Below are 16,630 nucleotides of genomic sequence, written 5' to 3' on the forward strand. Positions count from 1 at the left end.
CTGAAAATATTACCCAAATTAATTATTTTCATTAAAAAATAGGAGGAAAAAACAAAAAAGTGAATAGTAATTGCCATGGCTAAGGGCAACGGGTGGAGAAACGATTTACTATTTGCAAGGGCAACCACTATTCACGTGAATAGTGCTTGCCCTAGCTCCACCCTTGCCATGGCTAAGAGCATCTCCACCCATAAGGGCTAAGTCTAGGGCAAGGGCAAGCAAGGGCTGCCACTATTCACGTGAATAGTGTCAGGCTTGCCATTTGTGGTTCCATCCATGAGGGCTAAGTCTAGGGCAAGTCTAAGGCAATTACTATTCACTTAAATTTATTTTATTTTATTTATACTTAAACCATTGATTTTGATAAGCTTTTCGGATAAGATTTTCAATTCCCAAGTGTTAATATTTATCGTAAAATCCTCACCTAAAAATCAAGATAACATTTTCGGACAAAATTTTGAAATTAAATTGGTGTGGAAAGTGAATAATATTGGTAGGTATGTATAGAAAAAAATTTCAGAATTTTTTGATATATTTTTTAAAATTTTTTGATTTTTTGTTCAATTTTTTAAAGCCAAAAATTGGACAATCGTTGGATTGTGCAATATTTTTTTATCGGAGGCTCCAGGAGAAGCCACATGGCTTGTAACTATTGGGCAATGTGGGCTAGTTGGATCCAACAGTAATAAAAAATTTGAAAATCAGCTGCTGACATCATGCTGATGTCAGCAGCCCGAGGGCAACAGCCCAGGCAGAATTAGCCTTTGGGCTTGCCCAGGCTGGTGGGACACACCATTTGCCCTGGCTCATTGTTGTGCGCTGGAGCTGGAATGGGCTGCCAGGGGGGCCTTTTGCCCAGGTTTGGTGCAGCGGTGGACATGCTCTAAGGGCAAATGGGTGGAGTTGCTCTTATGCATTTGTGGCCAGAATTTTACTATGGAAGAAAACCAGAGAGAGATAAAAGAAAAAAAAAAAAATCAAATGTAGAAAACTGGAGCCCAAGAAAAAAGCTAAAAATACCAACAATGTCCCCACTCTCACTCCCAGACAAACAAGTAAACAAACGAGAAATGGATTGGATGGGATTTCTTATCCGTAACCCATCTCTCTCTCCTACACGCTCTGCTCTCCAGAACACTCGTCAGAGCCCGCCAATGGAAGCTCAGCCACTTCTCTAACCAAACACCAAACTCCATGGACGCTCTCTTCGTCAACCAGTGCTCCATCTCCGGCCTGAAGCTCGCCCCAAAGCTCACAACCACCCCCTTCCCTTCCCAATCTCTTCACCGCCTCAAACCCACGTCCAAGCCCAACCTCACATCCGCCTCCGTTATCCAGAACCAGCAAAGCCAATCCCTCGAAACCCAGAAACCATTTCCGTTCTCAGACGACAATGAAGACAAACCAGACGACGAGTCGTACGGCGAGGTCGACAAGATCATCGGAAGCAGAGCACTGGAGGGCGGCAAGGGCATGGAGTATTTGATTTCGTGGAAAGACGGTCATGCCCCTTCGTGGGTCCCATCGGATTTCATAGCCAAAGACGTGGTGGCGGAGTACGAGAGCCCGTGGTGGACCGCCGCCAAGAAAGCCGACGAGTCGGCGCTGAGCCAGCTCATAGCCGCGGAGGACGACTGGCGCGACATCGACGCCGTGGACGGAGACGGCCGCACGGCTCTCATCTTCGTCTCGGGTCTCGGGTCGGAGCAGTGCGTTCGGGTATTGGTGGACGCCGGAGCCGACTTGAACCACCGCGATAACGGCGGGGGACTAACCGCGTTGCATATGGCGGCAGGGTACGTCCGGCCAGGTGTCGTGAAGTTATTGGTAGAGCTGGGTGCGGATCCCGAGGTGGAGGATGACAGGGGACGGAAGCCGTTGGATTTGGCTAAGGAGGTACTTAAGACGACGCCGCAGGGTAACCCGATGCATTTCGCTAGAAGGTTGGGGCTGGAGAGTGTGATTAGGGAGCTTGAAGGGGCAATATTCGAGTACGCGGAGGTGCAGGAGTTGCTGGAGAAGAGAGGGAAGGGGGATCGCGTGGAATATTTGGTCAAATGGAAGGACGGTGGAGATAACGAGTGGGTCAACGCGAAGTTGATAGATGAGGATCTGGTGCGGGACTTCGAGGCTGGGCTCGAGTACGCCGTGGCGGAGGGTGTGGTGGGGAAGAGAGTTGGGGATGAAGGGACGATGGAGTACTTGGTGAAATGGACGGATATAGATGAGGCCACGTGGGAGCCGGAGGAGAATGTTGATCCTGATTTGATTAAGGAGTTTGAGGAGGCCCAGAATGTGAGTGGGCCGGGGAGTGTGGAGGAAGCCCAATTGAGAAAGTAGGAAAAGAATTGGGTTTTGTTTGTTCTTGTGTATTGATTTGAAATGCTCATATGGCATAATTTGTTGATCAATATAACATGAAGGAAAATTCATATGTCTTAGAATCATATACAGAGATATTTATTATAAAAAACCATTTTAGCATGACATGTTATATAAAAACTCGTATATTTGGAGAGAAAAAAAATCCAAAACTTAGTCATTTGTTATTTTCTAATTGGTTCTCAGTGTGTTAAAATTTGATAAGAACTAATGAGAAAATAACAAGTGACTAGTTTTGGAGTTTTTACTCTAAATAGGCTCTATAAGTGCTTTTATATATTATGTCATGCTAAAATGATTTCTCGATGGCTTGCATAAGGGCATGTGCAATTTCGTCTCCCCTCTCAAGTCCGTTGTCTACGTAGGTCTCAATTTTCTTCCGAAGTAAGGCAGCAACATGAAGACGAGATTTCTTCATCTCCGGTTCCATCTCCCTCTACAACTTCTTCAAAGACGTTATTAGACCACCACACAAGCACCTGAGGGGAATGTTGGAAATGTCATCTAAATCATATAATTGGTATCATCCATACTCAAACTTATCCGACATGCGAACCCGTTAATTATTATTATTTTTTGTGTTTTGGCCTCCTCCATGTACTCTTCCGTTGAGCTTGACTTGACCATTAACTCGCCAAATTCAGAGAGTCCGTGATTGCTGCTCTGATTAGCCCCAGGACACGTTGTTCCACCAAATTGAAGTTGCAAAATACTGAAATAACATTCAATACGGAAAAGACTTACTACCATATGTATTTGGTTTCTAGTGTAGATGCGGGTAAATCTAACCAAACCCGTCACGAATTTAAAAGAAAAGAAAGAAAAATGATGAATTGGCAACCCCAGTGACTCAGCGACAGCTTGCAAATGATGATTGTCCAATGTCAATATTTACACACACAGAGACCAATATTTTGCCATTTGGAAGGAGGATGCAAGTGAATTGAAAAGAGGACGGGAAGAAGATGCCTTTCCTGCTCACTAAAAAACAGAAAATAGGTCCCATGGCTCCATACAGTGGGCCCAACCCCAAAATCTATAGCCTTATCATTATTATTATATCTTTCCTATTTTGATACAATAATAACTAGGCAATTCATTAACAACATTTTTAGTGAAACATGTGAACAACAAGAGGAAATACCTCGAGTGTTGCTGGTTTATGGTGGCTGTTTGGTGGTGCTTCTGCGTTTCTGTGGTTTGTTGCTCCTGTTCATCTAATATTGCAGATTAGATATGTGCTTCTTTATATTGTTGTATATGTTTCATTTTTTTGAGTGAGTTTTTCGTAATGAAATTTTATCCTTCGATCAAAAAAAAAAAAGAAAAAAAAAGAAAAGAGGAAACACCTAATTTATAATAGATGAGAGATTACGAGGGTAAGCTCGTGACTCTTGACTATTTTATCACATGTAAGATTAATTAACCTAATCTACTAATGTGAGGGCATATAGGGTTTGAAGAAATAAACTTTATTATATACAAGAATTTGATAGTCACCTTTCTTCTAGCAAAGGTAAAGAAAAATTCTATCGCCTTTTTATCATAAAGGTAAAGGAAAAAAAAAATCTATGCATCAACTTTTCTATGTCTTTTTTATGCTGAATGATATATTTTAAAATATTAAAAAGGAAAATAAATTAAACAAAGATTAGTTGGTGTATCTTTTCTCTTTCGGTGATATCCCAAAGGATCTATTTCGTCCATTGTTTTCATTTTCACCAACAACTCACATTCCATTGTATAAATTCATAGTTTTCGAAGGAAATTGTTATTGACACGTATCTGAATTCTCTGCTTTGACTGCTTTGACACTCTTAAATAGTTTTTATACACTTCTTTCTTATTTACTTTTTTCTAACTTATTTGACTGATTTTGAATAACAACTCTATACGAAAATATGATTATTAAATTTAAAATAAAATAAAGAAAAGTGTATAATTTATATTTTGGATTGCCTAAAAGAACTCTATTTACAATGACCAAAGAACAAAACTAAAACCCAACACTAGATTCCAACTCAACACCCTTTGGTTTGGTAAAGATTTTGTGGTTCAATTAACTTGGGGCAATTAAATCCTCTTTAGGAAAGCAGATTAATTAATTTCTCTATTTGGTAACGACCGGATTAGGTTAGGAAGGGTTAATTAATTAGCAGAAAACAAGGGGTTAATTAGGGAGGGACATTTCCTCAATATTCTGTCACCTTACCAATCCACACCCCACTGTACTCTCTCTCCATGGCATTTATGAATTCCATCACCAAGCAGCATCCTTAAACTACGTGCATCAAACTTCGACCGTCCGATCAAATCCAACGGCGCATAGAGCACAAACATAAAAGGGCGTGCACAATACGCAGTGCACAGCTTCTCTTCCTTCTCCAAAAACATACAACGAAGGAAACCGCAGAGAGCTTCTCTTCTCCCCGTCGAAACAAAACTTGAAGAAAAAGAAGACGACCCTCTGTCCCATTTCATTTTAGTCCCCCAACTTGCTCGAAATTACAAAAAAAAAAAAAAAAAAAAACCCACCACCACCGAAACGACAATGCACGCGAAGTCGGATTCGGAGGTGACGAGCGTGGAGCAGTCCACGCCTCCGCGATCGCCGCGCAGGCCGATTTACTACGTGCAGAGCCCGTCGAACCACGACGTGGAGAAGATGTCGTACGGCTCGAGTCCGGCCGGGTCGCCTGGGCACCACTTCTACCACTGCTCGCCCATCCACCACTCGCGCGAGTCCTCCACATCGCGCTTCTCAGCCTCTCTCAAGAACCCCCGCAGCCTCTCCGCCTGGCGGAAGCTGCAGCGCGGCGAGGAAGTCGAAGAATCCGACGACGACGACGACGAAAATGACACCGGTTTCTGGAAAGGAGGCCCCGGCCGCAGCGTCAGGTTGTACTTCTGCTTCGCGCTGCTGTTCGTTGTACTCTTCACGGCGTTCTCGCTGATCCTGTGGGGCGCCAGCAAGGCTTATGAGCCGCAGGTCATCGTCAAGGTAAAGGCTCTATCTTTTTTTTTTCTTGACTTGGTGCTCGACTGAGTTGACTGACGGCGTTATTTTTTTTGGGTGAAGAGTATTGTGTTCGAGAGTTTTGACATACAAGCGGGGAGCGACAGGACGGGGGTGCCGACGGATATGCTGTCGTTGAATTCGACGGTCAGGATTCATTACAGAAATCCGGCGACATTCTTTGGCGTTCACGTCACGTCGACGCCGCTGGAGCTTCACTACTACCAGCTCAAAGTGGCGTCCGGACAGGTGCGTAATGACCATTCTGACATCGTTAAGTAAGAAGATGCATGTTTATGCCATGGGTAATCTGGTAATTTTGAGTTGTATAGATAACATTGGTCCAACGTTAATGTGGGTTTGTTAGTTATGTTATATGGTTTTGTTTTTGTTTGGGGGTTTGGGGTGGGGACAAACGGCGGTTGTTGGGAGGTGTGAGGGCAGATGGAGGTTTGAAAATTTTGATGGGTCCTCTTCATTGGCAAGTTTCTTTCCTTTATTGGGGGGCCTGAAAAAGCTCTTCTGCCAAGCCTGAAACCCAACCACAATACAAACATCTCTGTTGGGATGCTCAACTTTTTTATTTATTTAATATCGAAGCATTTTTTATTTTGTAAACAAAACAATAACACTATCTGCCTGCACCAATTTGTATAACTTTTTCAGCACATTCAGTTTTTCTGCAACATCTTGGTCTACATCAATTTTTGCATGGAAAGATTTTTTATTTATTTTTATAATAAATAATAGAGATTAGCTTCATGATCATTTCAAATTCTTCTTTTGGGAGATGCAGTTGAAATCAAACACAAAGAATATAGTTAGGAGATTTCAAAGCTTGATGGGTCCCAATGGGGAGAATCCTGTTCCTATCTCTTCAATGGGTTAAAAAAAAAACCAGCAAAAGATGAGTAGCTGGGTCAGTCTTTTGATTCCAACTTTCTAAATGCTTTCTTATCTCAAAAATTAAGTATTTTTGTAGTTTAGGATTTGTAAAACAGACCCCTGTAGTTTTATTTTATTTTGGTTTTTGGGAATGAAGTGGCAATGTACTTGGAACTGATAGCAAGAACACTGCCTGGCTTTAAGCAGTTTTTGGTTAGTTTATAGAGAATTTGCTAGTCCTTGTTACCTTTTTTTTTTTTTTTTTTTTTTTGGGATGATTTTATCCAAAGATATTATGCTCATGAAAAATGAAGCAGATTGAAAACTTTTACCAAGCAAGGAAGACGCATCGGACAATAAGGACAGTGGTGCTAGGGTCCCAAGTGGCTCTTTATGGTGGAGTTTCAGTTGTTCAAGATGTTAGCGAAAATCTCCGGAGACAGAGAGTGGCCGTGCCGCTGAATCTGACGTTCGTTGTGAGGTCAAGAGCCTACATTCTGGGAAAACTAGTGAAGTCCAAGTTTTATGAGAGAATCAGATGCTCTGTCACTCTTAGAGGAAGCAATCTAGGCAAGCACTCTAATTTGACAAATTCTTGTGTCTATGAATGAATGAGGTACCTCTGTTTATGATCAGTAATTTTTGGGGAATCTCGGTGTGGATTAATTGTACCATTGTACCATTTTAACTGCTTAAGTTATCTTGTTCTCTATCAGCCTGCAAATTCTAAATACAAAAGTTTTGAAAGTGGCTTAAGCCTCAGTAGATTTTCCTTTCATTTACAATGTAAAATTTCAGTAGTTGTAAAAATAGATTATGGAAGAGAACAAGTTTTTGTTGCCTTTCATTAATTTATTTAGAATCCTTCTGTACAATGCATTGTGGTCGGTCAATTTGTTTATGAGATGTATTGGTGAATGAATGTAAGATGTATCTCTTTCTGTTTGGTGAATGAAAATGTGTGGTGAAATGTTTTCGACTGCTTTTTGAATTCGGATTTGAGCTAAAGCATTTGCAGCTATAGGAAAGAGAAGACTTGCAGGCTGGAGTTGAACTGAATGCTTGAAAAAAGCACATGAAGCACCTCTACAAGTACAAAGGAGACCATGAACAAAACACAAATGACATTACAAGCAAACACTTTTACAAAAACAGAGGACTGAAAACCAAACACATTACAAGCAAAAAATTACACAAGTACGGAGGAACCTAAACAAATTACATTGCAAGCAAACATCAAAGGCCGCCACCGCTAACATCTAAATGTTTTATTGGTTGCATCATGGATGCTAATACTCCTTTGGCTTCTCCTCTTCATTCTTGTGACCTCCAGGGAGCTTGTCTTTGATCTTCTCCAAGATTCCCTTTTTAGGCTCAGCTTCATGGGAATGGTCATCCATAGCATGATACTCTGCATGAGCACCATGTTCAGCCTCCTTCTGTTGTCCAGGAAGCTTTTCTTTGATTTTCTCTATAAAGCCCTTCTTATCATCTGCATGTGGCGCTCCATTTTCGATATCATGGGTTTTCTCGACTGGAACTGATGCGTGGTAAGCATCTCCCTCTTCCTTTTTGCCTGATTTCTTCTCCTTGATCTTGCCCTTCAGTCCCTTCTTCTTCTTCTCTCCACCTTCTTCGTCACTGCTGGACTGGAAAAATTTTCAAGCAACAAAATTTTGTCAGAAAAGGAAAAGAAAAAAAATATTTACTTGATGCATCAAACACTTTTTGATCCATTTTGAGACTAATTCTGTGATAAACAAATCAATGATAGCTCACCGAGCTAGAGTCGCCACCATGGTGGTGGAGCTTTTCGGCAAGAGTGTGCTTATGTTGCTCCTGCTCCTGGTGGGGCTTCTCATTTTCCTTCTTCTTCAAGAAATCAAACATCCCACAACCTTGACCTTCCTCTCCTACCTTGGTGGGACTCTGACTCTCCTTGGTCTCTTTTGGGTAATGATCTGCCATACTGCTAATGCTAGCAAACACAAGAGTGTAATCAAATCGAAAACAGAAAGAAAGCTTTGAACAATATTTGATGTCAATACTTGTAATAAAAAACTGATATTCACTGATGGTTTAAGAGGCAGATAGTGTTGGTATTTATAGAGAATTTTTTGTACCCAACTAAAGCTTTGTTAGCAACTATGAGATGTACCAAGGCAGTGAAGTTATAAAAAAACCAGAAAAAAGTACCTTTTGCAAAAAGGAGAGGGTTTACGTGGTCTCTAATGGTCACCATTGGGAGGAGAAAACTAAAAGAGTCGGTGTGGACGGTGTGCAGAGTCTGCAACTATCAAGAGCTTCAGTGCTGTTGCCTACGTGCAAGGTTTTGAGATTAGGAGCTTGAAAGTGCTTAATGGTACGCTTAACATAATCACATGGATGTGTTTGGTCGGTGCTTGGGTTGGGAGTTTAACTTTTTGTGAATATAATAGTCATATTTAATTTGTTAATCTTAGTTTAATCACTCAAAGTACATTGCAGAACTGTTTTCGAGTTGAAAATGCATTAACCCTCCAATCAAAGTGAATCTTGGTTTTCTTAAACTTGTCTGAAATCCCAGGGGAAAATAAGAAGAAATGAAGAAATGTCTGCATTACTCTTACTTTGGTTATTATTGATATACTAATCAGAAATTCTCAATTTTGGAATTTATTCTTTGAGAAAGAGCTTATTGCATGTATGATGTAAAGAAGTTCTGAAAGTCTATCCCAATTGCTTGATCACAAGAATTAACTTATCCTCGTTACATAATTTGGTCTTGGGGTTTCAAAATATTTTTCCATTTTGTTTGGAAATTAATTGTGATTAAGGCTTGAAGAAGTTGGCATTTAGGCCATTAACAGCTAAATTCCAAGCTGCTGCAGCAACAAAAAGAAGGCTCAAAAACAGGCCAAAGCATCCGAGTGCAACGTTGGTACACCACATTCCACCATGTAGACATGGTTTCTTAATTGCAATCCACATGAAACATGGATAAGCATATGTCAAGGGTACTGATGTGAACCCTCCAATTAGAGGTGATAGGCTTCCTAGAAATGGAAATGCCACTGCTATAAAGAATGTCAATCCTCCGAACAAAAGGCGAATAACTATGCGAAGCCATCTTGGGCATCTCTCTTTCTTTCTACTGGTGTACCGTATCTCCATGTTGTCGAAAACTACCATGCCGTATATTTGGTATGTCGTTAAGCAGTTAATCACGATTATTATGTAAATTAGTCCTAGCACATATTGTGATGTGTTATGTCCATGGAATTGTGAAATTGCTTTTAGTATAGCTCCATTACTAAAGGGTTCCTGCGTAAACCAGAACATGTTCTGTTAGTTTAAGTTTGAATCATTTGAGAAATTTGTTTTGAAGAAAAAACAAAGGAATTGCTGTCACCTTGTTTCCATAAGCCCAATATCCACCTATGGCCAGAGGAAACAAACACATGGCTATGAGCCCATAAGACATTGTAACTCCACTCCACATTCTCTTATGAGAAGGGTGTTTTGGACTTGATGGCAATGTCCCCTGCCACACATTACAAGATCAAACCAAAGTATAAGCTATATATCAAAAAGAGTGTACATGTTTTGGCATCAAAATTGAACAACTGTTGATGGAAATTAGCAACAACACTAACCTGAATCTCCAGGATGACATTGTGACCTCTGAATGCAAGAAAAATTATACCAAGTGCATTCAGTATACTGCCGTATGTAGCGATGGTGGACTCCAGAGGAAGAGGGTCGTACGATATGTCACGGGGCCTGCCCTTGCCGATCGAAAGAGCCCAAATCATGGTACAATATACAATGGCTGTGATGGTTCCAATAAATGAGACTCTAGCTATGGAGTTCAAGTTGGGAAAGCATTGAGCCACAACAATAGCCATACACATGAACACCAAATAACATTCTGTACCAGTCAATGGCTTGGCATTGCAGGTTGCCCCATCCTTGCACATTGTTCTGATCAAAAGCTGTATGGTTCCACCTCCTATGATAATTAGCTGCACACACATACCCCCTGATAGATACATCACAGGGAATATAGTTAGCAACTTTCCTAGCTTTGGACCTGAAACAAAGAAAATAACATATCTATAGTTAATACATTTTCAGCCATCTGGTTTGATGTAGAAAAAGAAGGGCTTGTGGTGTCAACCAAAGGCAGTCACTGCAAGGTGCACGTATCGACTATACCGAGTTCCAGATTCAGATTCATGCAGCTGCACGAGGAGCCATAGGGTGTAGAGCTGCCATGAGAATGCTAGTGACAAGAATATGGTTCCATATACCCTGCAACCATTGAAAATTGTTGTTGTATATGAAACTTTGTGCAGATATGCAATCAAAGGCATCAAAAAACCACAAATGCTGAACTCTTTCTCAATTTTTTCTTGATCAATTATATATCAGAGAAAGACTTATTGCTTACCATCCGAAAGTGGAAAATGCAATAGGTAGGAGAAGGGCTTGAAGTCCAATGCCTGAAGCAAGTACATGATATATAGCAGAATATGTGCTGCCTTTTCTAGACTCTGTGATGGGGAGCCAAGCATCCTGGGGATTGATCTCACCACCTGCCCAATCTGTTGGTGTGATGGTTTCTTTCTCTGGGGGACTAATTATGATGGGGATGACTTGGGCAGACTCCGTCGACGAATTTCTAGTGAAATTGCTAAAAGAAGGCTCCTGGGACAAATCTGGCCTGGATTTTGTTCCAAGATCCACTTCCTCCAAGTCTGCCATTTGCTTAAAATTGCTATATGTGGGGGGTGTGGGGTGTGGGGGTGTTGTTTTCTTTCAACTAATTAAACAAAAAATGAATGCAATTCTATTTTTTTTTTTTTAGCACTATTTGTTGACTTCGATGGTGGGAATGTTTCAGATGTGAAATCTAGAAGTCATCTCATATGATTGAAAAGTGTATGGGCAGTTTTATTTTTTTATTTTGTCAAGTATGCAGCAGAAACAAAAGGGTAGAAAACTTGTTGGTTTCTACAAAGAATGTTAAAGAACAAGGAACGAAGACAAATTCAGGTGCGACCGCAAAAAGAAAAGCAAAGAAATTAAAAAGGTGAGATAAAAACAAGAAATCTGCCTTTTCAAAAGTCACAAAGTCAATAAAAGAATTAATCTGAAGGGTTTGCAAAAAATCAAAAAAAAATAAAAAATAAAAAAAATCTTGAATGGAGTTTGAAATTAGTAATTACCACTTTAGAAACCCACAACTAGAAAGAATTCCAGACAAACTCAGAAGCTTGGGATGAAGATGTTGAATGCTTGAAGGGAGAGGGAGGTTGAAGGCTTGGCTTGCACAGCAAGGCTGACATCATGATGATGATATATATATATATATATATATATACATAATAATGGGTTTTACGTCATATCTGTAATGATCGATATTAAACCATTGAATTCCACCATAATGAGCGGTTTAATTAGTTATTTTCGTGCCTTAATTGATGGGGAAAAAAATAATTTAACCAACAAGAAACAATTAGAATTTGGTTAAGAGAAAAACCGTAACAATGAGTGAAGCCTCTCTGTCTCTGCTAACGTTAATGCTTAAAAAGGTTGGCCGGAAACCAACATTGCTCAAATCTATGTTGATGAATGGAGTTCTCAGATGAAGAAGAAGAGTGGAGGTTTAAAGTTTCATGTGGAGAATCGATGCATACCGCAAAAGAGTGGAGGGAGGGATCAATTCAAGGAGCATGGTTGAGCATGATGAGACTGATGACAAGTGGCGCTGTGTCGAGACAACACGTGGCAGTTATGTAAGGCTATCTTCAATGTCAAATGCCATATTCTAAATTATTCAAATGTTTAAGGAAGATTATCGAACTTATGTGCAAAAAGACGAGCATGATTTGAGTTTGAGTATAAATCTCCACTGGAGATGGTTGGACTGAAACTCAAATTTTGGTTTTTTTTTTTTTTTTCTTGCTTCATTATTTTGTTGGACAAAATTGGTTATATTTTTATTTTATAATTTTGGACTTAATTTATTTGAGAATCTTGCAGTATAATAAAACGATTAGTAAACCTCTTTAAAGGTTCAGCAACGGCTGGCGCGATTTTTTGAAGAAAAAAATGCCTTTGGGTTCTAGGACATCTAGACCGTTGATTGCTTCAAAATTTTGAATTTGGACCGTTAGATGCAGCTAGTCGTTGGGTTTTGAGTTAAACTCAAACCTAATCTGGTTCTGAATTTTGAAGAAAAATCATATTTGGGTTTGGATTTTCCGGACACAACTTTATGTTTTGATCCAAATCCAAAAAAAAATATCAATGATCCGATCAAATGGTTCGAGAGAAGGTAACAATATTCACTCGGACTAGAGTGGAACTGTATGTTGTGAAAATTAAGGTTATGTATAAACTGTCACATAATTCTGTATTTCAATCAATTTTTTTGAATTTCTTTTTTATTTTTGTGGATTTATTGTTAATGTTAGGTTTAATATGATGTATCTTTGGGCAACCTGCATCCCTTGCTCCAGTCACCTCAGCTTCACTATAGATGGCAATCTGTACCGGCTTTGCCTTGTTTTCGTGACATCAGAAGTTTCCAGAGCTGAGCATCTCCAGCATCCACAGGCACCTCCGTGAATTTACCGCTCAGTTAACAAATCTACCAGCTGATGTTTTATGAATCTAACAAAAGTTTAACAAGTTCTTGTCACTTAACTAGCTTAATTTAAAGATACATGGTTTTTTTTTTTTTCGTTTCTATGAAAAATACAACTAACTAAGGCTTGAAGAAGTTGGCATGCAGGCCTTCGCTAGCCAAGTTCCATGCTGCTGCAACAACTAAAAGAGCACTCAAAACCAGGCCTAAGCATCCAAGTCCCATGTTGGCACACCACATGACACCTTTGGGCTTTGGTTTCTTGATTGCAATCCACATGAAGCATGGGTAAGCATATGCCAGAGGCAATGTCAACCCTCCAATTAGGGGTGCCAAGCTTCCCAAGAATGGAACAGCCACTGCTACAAAGAATGTCATCCCTCCAAAGAACACGCGAAAAGCCATTCGAAGCCACCTTGCACATGGCTTCTTCTTCTTGCTAGTGTAGTTCGACTCTAGTTTGTCGAAAATCACCATGCCGTAGATTTGGAATGTACTTAGGCAGTTTATGATCACAAGTATGAACATTAGTCCCAGCACAATTCTTGGTGTGTCATGCCTGTGGAACTTCGAAATCGCAATCAAAAGCCCTCCATTTGATGAGGGTACCTGCATAAATCAGAAGAGTTTAGTTTGAGCTAGCTTTCAATGTTGAACAGAAGGAAATTTAAATTGGTCTCACCTTGTTTCCATAAGCCCAAAATCCAGCTATGGCCAGAGGAAACAAACACATGGCTATGAGTAGATATGATATGGCCACTCCTCTCCACATTGGCTTGTGGGTTGGGTGCTTTGGACTTAATGGTAATGTCCCCTGCACATTAGTATAAAACTTCACCCTTTATTTAAACCATAGAATTTGATCTCCATTCTCCACCACACCCAACAAGATCAGTTCATTGCAACCAAAGATGGTGTGGAGATCAAACTCTGGGTGCAAATAGAAGTTCCTTGCATAGCCAAAAATAAAAAACCAAATATCGTTTGTGTCCGAATCCTTCCTCCTCAATATCGCTTGTGTCAAAAAAAAGAAGCAAGAAGACTGACCTGTATCTCAAGGACAACATTGTGGCCTCTGAATGCAAGAACAATGATACCAAGAGAATTCAAAATCCCCCCAAATCTGTCCATATTAGACTCCATCTCTGGAGGGTCATATGAAATGTCACTGGACCTGCCCTTGCCAATTGAAAGGGCCCAAATCATAGTACAATATGCAATTGCTGTGATGGAGCCAATCAAAGAAACCCAAGCTAGGGAGTTCAAGTTGGGAAATTGAGCCACAACAACAGCCATGATCATGAACACCAAGAAACATTCTACAGTGGTCAATGACTTGGCATCACAAGTTGCTCCATCCTTGCACACAGTTGTGATGAAAAGCTTTAGGGTTCCACCTCCTATGATAATTAGCTGCACACATGTACCAGCTGACAGATACATTACTGGGACTAGAGATGAAAACTTCCCTAGCTTTTGACCTGAAAAAGAAAAACAAAGAAAAAGCATGTATAATTAATACGTTATTAATAAAACTATTTATATCACATTTGTGATTAGCATGCGCTATACTAACCAAAGGTTGTCATTGCGAGGTCAAGGTATCTGCTATAACGAGTTCCGGAGTCGGATTCGTGTAGATGTACAAGTAGCCATATGGTGTATAGCTGCCATGAAAATGCCAGTGACAAGCATATGATTCCCCATGCCCTGCAACCATTGAAAATTGTTCATGGAAATTAAACCAACCGAAGTTATTTGCATGCATGCATATGGAATCTTGTAAGTTTGGACACTTCTGCTGTCAAATTTTCTTTTGCTTGGTACAGAATTGTTGAAAAGTACTGCAACTGAAATTTTTGTCCTATCTTTGACCTTGTGGGATCTGATATTGAAATTTTTGTCTGTCTTCTGTAATAATCTAGGTGGATATTTAGAGCATTTATTATGAATGAATAGCCTGACTAAGACTTTGGCCCAATGTTAGAGACAGAGTTCACAGGAAGCAAAATCTAATTCAAGTAGAAATTAAGTGTATGAAGGTGTTCATCTCTTTGAAAGAAAGCTTTATCTTTTTTTAATGTATAGATTCCAAATCTCATAAAGAACTTGCAATTTACAAGAGAAAGCTGACTTGGGCATCCTAGGCTCTCCTCCTCAAAAACTCCAGCAAGATCATCAAGACCAGCAACTGGCTTTATTTATACCATGAAAAACATATACATAGTACTATTTCTCGCCATACTTATATCTTCGGACAAATATTTTCGTCGCAATAAATATAAACCACGTATTCTGACAAAAACTAACATAATAAATAAATAGTTCATATTGACGTATCTTATACTGTCAGACAGTTTGATAAGAGAATATTTTTCAATAAAGCTAATGTGAACTAGAAATTATGTATGAGTATTCAAGCTGAGAGAGTTAACATGACTTACCATCCAAGAGTGGCAAGAGCAACAGGCAGTAAAAGGGCTTGGATTCCAATTCCTGAGCAGAGCAAATGAAAGGTAGCAGAAATAGTATTCCCATTCCTGGACTCTGTGAGGGGAAGCCAAGCATCCTGTGGATTAAGCTCTCCACCTCCCCAATCTGCAGCTGATGATGCAATATAATCAGCACCATCTTCTTCACTTGTGGGATTACTTGTTGTGATGGGGATGACCTGAGCAGATTCTGACCTTCTGCTCAATGAATGAACCCTATCTGTGCTCCAATTTGCTTCACCAAACCCTTCTTCCATGGCAGCTGCCATGTCCTTGAGCTCTGTAAAATTAAAGTACAAGCCTTTACCTAACCAAGATTTGATGGCTTTGTGGGTACTTTAATTGTAGTATTTTTATAGTAGTGTAACGTGACTTGCTGGCTGGCTGTATGGCAATTTTAGTACTAGTTGTTGACTGACTTGCATCATCTCCAGCAGATGGGGACAATTGTTTATTCTGATGGCTGATAAGCATGATGTATTGGCTGATGATATCTATATAGCTGTTTAATTAATTTATTGGGGTTGTTAATTTTATTTTTATTTAAATGAAAACATGTTAATCATGATTAATTAACTAAAAGGGGTTTTTTTTTTCTTCAAAAAGGGTTTCTAAGATCATGAGACTGATATAAGTCTGAATTTGGATCTTCAGTTCCACAATACCTGCATCAATTCCCCCGCTAGTATATATATATATAGTCTGCAGTTCATTGTTTTATAACAAGTGGACTATTATTAAATGCTTTATTGCTGCAGGAGGGCAAAAATTGAAGAGAACTCAAAAACAAAAAAAAAACAAAAAACAAAAAACAAAAAAAAAAAAAACCCTTTGGTGCCAACCTTTACACATGCATTAGGGGTATTTCAATTTTTTCAAGTACGGCTGAGTTGGTCAAATTTCAAGCCTTTGGTGATATCAAATGTAATAAAACAAATAATAAAACTTATAGCACAGCTACAAAATGGCCCTTTTAGTTCAAGATTTAGGTGCTTAGAAATGAATTTTAAATTGCATTTTTATGTTTAGTAAGTTTATTTTTAGGAATATAATTATGGACGGGTATGGACTTCCCATGTAGACGGAAAGTTCATATCCTTGGCTCACTTTAGAAAACTTTTTTCCGTGTTATTATTTTAAAATACCACTTTTGACTCCTGAAAACTCTTTATATATTAATAAATTATTACAATAAAAAATCAAGGGTATTGTTGGAAAATC

General features: G+C 39.5%; 5 protein-coding genes across 5 annotated transcripts; 2 read left to right on the forward strand and 3 right to left on the reverse strand.

Moving 5' to 3' along the window:
• LOC18768314 (signal recognition particle 43 kDa protein, chloroplastic) lies at positions 807–2,502 on the forward strand. The gene has a single exon (XM_020569800.1). The coding sequence runs from the start codon at positions 1,195–1,197 to the stop codon at positions 2,338–2,340; it is 1,146 nt and encodes a 381-aa protein (XP_020425389.1). The 5' UTR covers positions 807–1,194; the 3' UTR covers positions 2,341–2,502.
• Positions 4,555–7,030, forward strand: LOC18767263. Its single transcript, XM_007199391.2, has 3 exons — positions 4,555–5,383; positions 5,462–5,647; positions 6,601–7,030. The coding sequence occupies exons 1-3, from the start codon at positions 4,934–4,936 to the stop codon at positions 6,892–6,894; spliced, it is 930 nt and encodes a 309-aa protein (XP_007199453.1). The 5' UTR covers positions 4,555–4,933; the 3' UTR covers positions 6,895–7,030.
• LOC18768962 (dehydrin ERD10) lies at positions 7,333–8,398 on the reverse strand. The gene is made up of 2 exons (XM_007200796.2): positions 8,063–8,398; positions 7,333–7,932 (listed from the first exon to the last, which is right to left on the reverse strand). The coding sequence occupies exons 1-2, from the start codon at positions 8,249–8,251 to the stop codon at positions 7,573–7,575; spliced, it is 549 nt and encodes a 182-aa protein (XP_007200858.1). The 5' UTR covers positions 8,252–8,398; the 3' UTR covers positions 7,333–7,572.
• Positions 9,072–11,605, reverse strand: LOC18766928 (lysine histidine transporter-like 8). The gene is made up of 5 exons (XM_007201064.2): positions 10,716–11,605; positions 10,443–10,576; positions 9,919–10,355; positions 9,675–9,806; positions 9,072–9,586 (listed from the first exon to the last, which is right to left on the reverse strand). The coding sequence occupies exons 1-5, from the start codon at positions 11,027–11,029 to the stop codon at positions 9,095–9,097; spliced, it is 1,509 nt and encodes a 502-aa protein (XP_007201126.2). The 5' UTR covers positions 11,030–11,605; the 3' UTR covers positions 9,072–9,094.
• LOC18767640 (lysine histidine transporter-like 8) lies at positions 12,912–16,340 on the reverse strand. Its single transcript, XM_007198995.2, has 5 exons — positions 15,362–16,340; positions 14,494–14,627; positions 13,965–14,398; positions 13,600–13,731; positions 12,912–13,526 (listed from the first exon to the last, which is right to left on the reverse strand). The coding sequence occupies exons 1-5, from the start codon at positions 15,676–15,678 to the stop codon at positions 13,038–13,040; spliced, it is 1,506 nt and encodes a 501-aa protein (XP_007199057.2). The 5' UTR covers positions 15,679–16,340; the 3' UTR covers positions 12,912–13,037.

This window comes from Prunus persica, chromosome G8 (genome assembly GCF_000346465.2).
Source record: "Prunus persica cultivar Lovell chromosome G8, Prunus_persica_NCBIv2, whole genome shotgun sequence".
Classification (NCBI taxonomy): Eukaryota; Viridiplantae; Streptophyta; class Magnoliopsida; order Rosales; family Rosaceae; genus Prunus; species Prunus persica.

Coding starts and splice junctions, on each gene's coding strand:
- LOC18768314 (XM_020569800.1), top strand. CDS start 1,195: ATGGACGCTCTCTTCGTCAACCAGTGCTCCATCTCCGGCCTGAAGCTC.
- LOC18767263 (XM_007199391.2), top strand. CDS start 4,934: ATGCACGCGAAGTCGGATTCGGAGGTGACGAGCGTGGAGCAGTCCACG. Junction 5,384..5,461: donor AGCCGCAGGTCATCGTCAAG/GTAAAGGCTCTA, acceptor TTTTGGGTGAAG/AGTATTGTGTTCGAGAGTTT. Junction 5,648..6,600: donor TCAAAGTGGCGTCCGGACAG/GTGCGTAATGAC, acceptor AAAATGAAGCAG/ATTGAAAACTTTTACCAAGC.
- LOC18768962 (XM_007200796.2), bottom strand. CDS start 8,251: ATGGCAGATCATTACCCAAAAGAGACCAAGGAGAGTCAGAGTCCCACC. Junction 7,933..8,062: donor ATGGTGGCGACTCTAGCTCG/GTGAGCTATCAT, acceptor AAATTTTTCCAG/TCCAGCAGTGACGAAGAAGG.
- LOC18766928 (XM_007201064.2), bottom strand. CDS start 11,029: ATGGCAGACTTGGAGGAAGTGGATCTTGGAACAAAATCCAGGCCAGAT. Junction 10,577..10,715: donor GCATTTTCCACTTTCGGATG/GTAAGCAATAAG, acceptor CAATGGTTGCAG/GGTATATGGAACCATATTCT. Junction 9,807..9,918: donor ATGTCATCCTGGAGATTCAG/GTTAGTGTTGTT, acceptor AATGTGTGGCAG/GGGACATTGCCATCAAGTCC.
- LOC18767640 (XM_007198995.2), bottom strand. CDS start 15,678: ATGGCAGCTGCCATGGAAGAAGGGTTTGGTGAAGCAAATTGGAGCACA. Junction 14,399..14,493: donor CCTCGCAATGACAACCTTTG/GTTAGTATAGCG, acceptor TTTCTTTTTCAG/GTCAAAAGCTAGGGAAGTTT. Junction 13,732..13,964: donor ATGTTGTCCTTGAGATACAG/GTCAGTCTTCTT, acceptor ACTAATGTGCAG/GGGACATTACCATTAAGTCC.